We start from the raw sequence: 3,579 nt of genomic DNA on the forward strand, positions 1-3,579 counted from the left end.
ATTATCATTATCATTATCATTATCATTATCATTATCATTATCATTATCATTATCATTATCATTATCATTATCATTATTGTTATCATTATCATTATCATTATCATTATTATCATTATCATTATTATTGTTATTATTGTTATTATTGTTATTATTATTATTATTATTTGTTGATTTTATCTTATCATTTTATTTTATCTTAGTTTGTTAACTTGCCCATTTTTCAGCATTACCAATTTATGACAAGTTTTAACCTCTTTTCCTATCTTTTCAAAATGAAATTTTATTCATTTTAAATTTACACAAAAAAATGTTAGAGGTTCAAAATTTTAAATCAAAATTTTGTATTAACTTTTATAGTACTTAGTTCAAATTTTATATTCTTATCGTTCAATTATTAAATAGTATGTAATTTTACAACATAGAATACAGATGAAAAAAAAATTGGTAATTAAACTTATTGACTATTACAAGTACATATTTAAAACTAATGATGGGCACAAAAGATGGCATAAATTGACAACTTAGTTTACAAAAATGAATATAAATGAGTTTACAAAAAGTTAAAATAAATGAGTTATATATGATTAATTGGATTATCCAATTCATTTTTTCACCTACCCATTTATACCCATTTAATTAAATGGATATAAATGAATTGACTCACTTATACATATTACCCATTTTAACCAATCCAAAACCATCTAAATCACCCATTTTAACACCTCTACCTCCAAGCACCAATTCATTCTCAAAAAAAAAAATCCTCCTAACTCCACGCGCTTTCTATCCCTATCAACTAAGCATATGATTCTAACCCAAACCTACATCGCAGAGGATTCTAAGAGGCTTCCCCTAGCCATTGGGGTGAATCCAATGGCTTGTAGGCACCTCTTTGTAAGTTTTTAAAATTTCACATTTCTAATCCTCTTTACATGTTTTTAAAATTGCACGCCTAATTCTGTATTTCTGTCTAGACGCTCTTTTAACTCAACCAAACTGTTCTTTTAGCTCACTAAACAGCTGGTCAAATTTCTGCGGGGTAGGTAGCCAATGAAGCAAAATTTCTCAGTTGAGCTTCACAAATTCTACAGCAACAACCTATCTATGTACATTTGACCATTGAATGTCATAAGGCGCACTAGTTCCATGAGGCACTCCTCCAGGGCCGTACTGAGTACTGACATTAATACCACCTTGAACCTGAAATAAACGAAGCAATACATACACTTTCAGATGTTTCTGTCAAGCAGAGTGAGTTAATCAAATGTCAAATACTGCCTTGAACCTGAAATAAAGAAAACAATTCATACACTTGAGATGTTCTTGTTAAGTAGGGCGTGTAAATGAAAATGCCAACTCTTCTAGAGTTCACACAAGAATCTGTGACAGTTGAAAATTAGGATTTAACATCTAATAGAAACTTGACATATGGCCAAAAAAGAACTGCAACAGAGTTAGACCACTTACACCACACTGGGCAGGCAAACAAAAAATTAGGATAGAAATGATCTAAAACAGCAAGCATTACAACATTGGGCAATAAAATACAAGATTTTTTTCTCTAGACAAGTTTGCGCCAGATTGCTATTGCTGACGAATCAGTAGTACCAGACTAATATGAGGGTGGAGAGGGAAACTAGCAAGCAGCAGAACTGCAGAAGTCGCTTCATTTCTCCGGGCTGGCAGAAGTGAGGTTCTTATAAACTAATTTCATGGATATAGGTGTTTATGCTTGACTACATTGTATAAGGAGCTGCTGATCTCCTTTTTTCTACGATTTCTGTTCTTTATCTAACAGCTGTGCATTTCTCTTTGTAACTAGACTAGAAAGATAATCTCGATAATCTTCTTGTCTTGATTTTCAACTCTTCTATATCAAGAAAGCAGTATGGGGTTGATAGATCTATATACAAAAGGCAGGACAAATTGTTTATGTATTTGTCAACAATGATTGTTTCGTTCCCTGGCCAGTCCTCTCAAACTGCACATACTTGCACAAAGCCAACAAGCGAGAATCCCAGCAACTCCAGTTTAAGCTCTCTTATCATGTTATACAAACTCCACCTACCGTTGCTAACTAAAATGAAAGCCATTCATTCTCTCTTTGATGAGGAAGTTTGGCATATAGTTCCAAAATTATGCTTAACAAACCTATGCAATGTGGAGGTGATCAAACCAAAATGTTAACCAACCAATTCAGCATTAAAAATCTGATGGGCAGTCCATGATTATGACAACATTTGAGAGACAGCGAAATTTACTCAACAGTTTCAGGCTTTAATTTGCTTATGCACTATTACCCATGCAGATGGCATGTCACTTGCAATCACCGGCATGCCAGGAAGTGAGCAAATTAAAGCAGCAAGACAATTGGCTTGCTGGAAGTAGTTGCACTTTAATCTTTTGGAAAAATGGACATATTTGATAATGCATTAATTCACAGAAAGAAAACGATGCTCGACAAGCATAAATGCAAAATGTACCATAACATTTCCACTTTTGCCTCATTTTTCTATTCAAAAAGAATAAAAGTTCAATATGAGAATCACTTTAAACGTGATAATAGAGACAGTCTCAGATTGAGGGTTATCATCAAAATGTATAGCAAGTCAATGATTCATGGACCCTTCTAACTGAATGGATAAAAGTATGGAGTCTTAGTGCGCAACCTAAAGAGCCTTCCATGGAATGCACTGGGATTCATAACTGTGTTGTATTAAGACAAACCTGCTGCATTGGGTAGTGGTCCGAATACAAGTTCCCACCATATACAGCATCAGAGTAGACAGACGCATAACCAGGAGCTGCAATACAAAAGTTCCAGGGGTTAATATGATGATATGCTATAAAGATTTAACAATCAGTAGGGAGAGGGCAAAAGAAGGTAAGAAAGTTGAGATCTAGAATCTAAAATAACCTGGAGTAGCTGCAGTGGATGCTGCAGCTGCTGCCCTTGCTCGCTTTTCTGCATTTGCAAGCTCAGCATGCAGTTTTTCAATTTCATGAGCCATAGATATCATATTTTTCTCTATAATCTGGCTCTGTTCAAGGTTAGTGGCGTGCATCTTCTTCTCATATTCAATAGCCGCCCTATTTCAAAATAACCAACAGTAGAAGAAAACATTATAAAATAATAGGCGAATCTTTGAGCTAATAGGAACGCATTAACATAATGAATTTATCTTGCAGAACTATATTTATCCTACCATATTTGTTTTCATATCCTACCTTCCAAAAACTAGTGAGGCAAGAAGCCTAAACCCTAAACCCTAAACCCTAAACCCTAAACCCTAAACCCTAAACCCTAAACCCTAAACCCTAAACCCTAAACCCTAAACCCTAAACCCTAAACCCTAAACCCTAAACCCTAAACCCTAAACCCTAAACCCTAAACCCTAAACCCTAAACCCTAAACCCTAAACCCTAAACCCTAAACCCTAAACCCTAAACCCTAAACCCTAAACCCTAAACCCTAAACCCTAAACCCTAAACCCTAAACCCTAAACCCTAAACCCTAAACCCTAAACCCTAAACCCTAAACCCTAAACCCTAAACCCTAAACCCTAAACCCTAAACCCT

At 34.8% G+C, this 3,579-nt stretch overlaps 1 protein-coding gene across 1 annotated transcript; it reads right to left on the reverse strand.

Moving 5' to 3' along the window:
• Positions 1-504: 504 nt before the first annotated feature.
• LOC140014810 (uncharacterized) lies at positions 505-3,190 on the reverse strand. The gene is made up of 3 exons (XM_072066304.1): positions 2,918-3,190; positions 2,728-2,804; positions 505-1,200 (listed from the first exon to the last, which is right to left on the reverse strand). Exons 1-3 carry the CDS (start codon positions 3,063-3,065, stop codon positions 1,099-1,101), a joined length of 327 nt encoding a protein of 108 aa, XP_071922405.1. The 5' UTR covers positions 3,066-3,190; the 3' UTR covers positions 505-1,098.
• Between the last annotated feature and the right edge of the window lie 389 nt (positions 3,191-3,579).

The sequence above is a fragment of the Coffea arabica genome, chromosome 1e, assembly GCF_036785885.1.
Source record: "Coffea arabica cultivar ET-39 chromosome 1e, Coffea Arabica ET-39 HiFi, whole genome shotgun sequence".
NCBI lineage: Eukaryota > Viridiplantae > Streptophyta > Magnoliopsida > Gentianales > Rubiaceae > Coffea > Coffea arabica.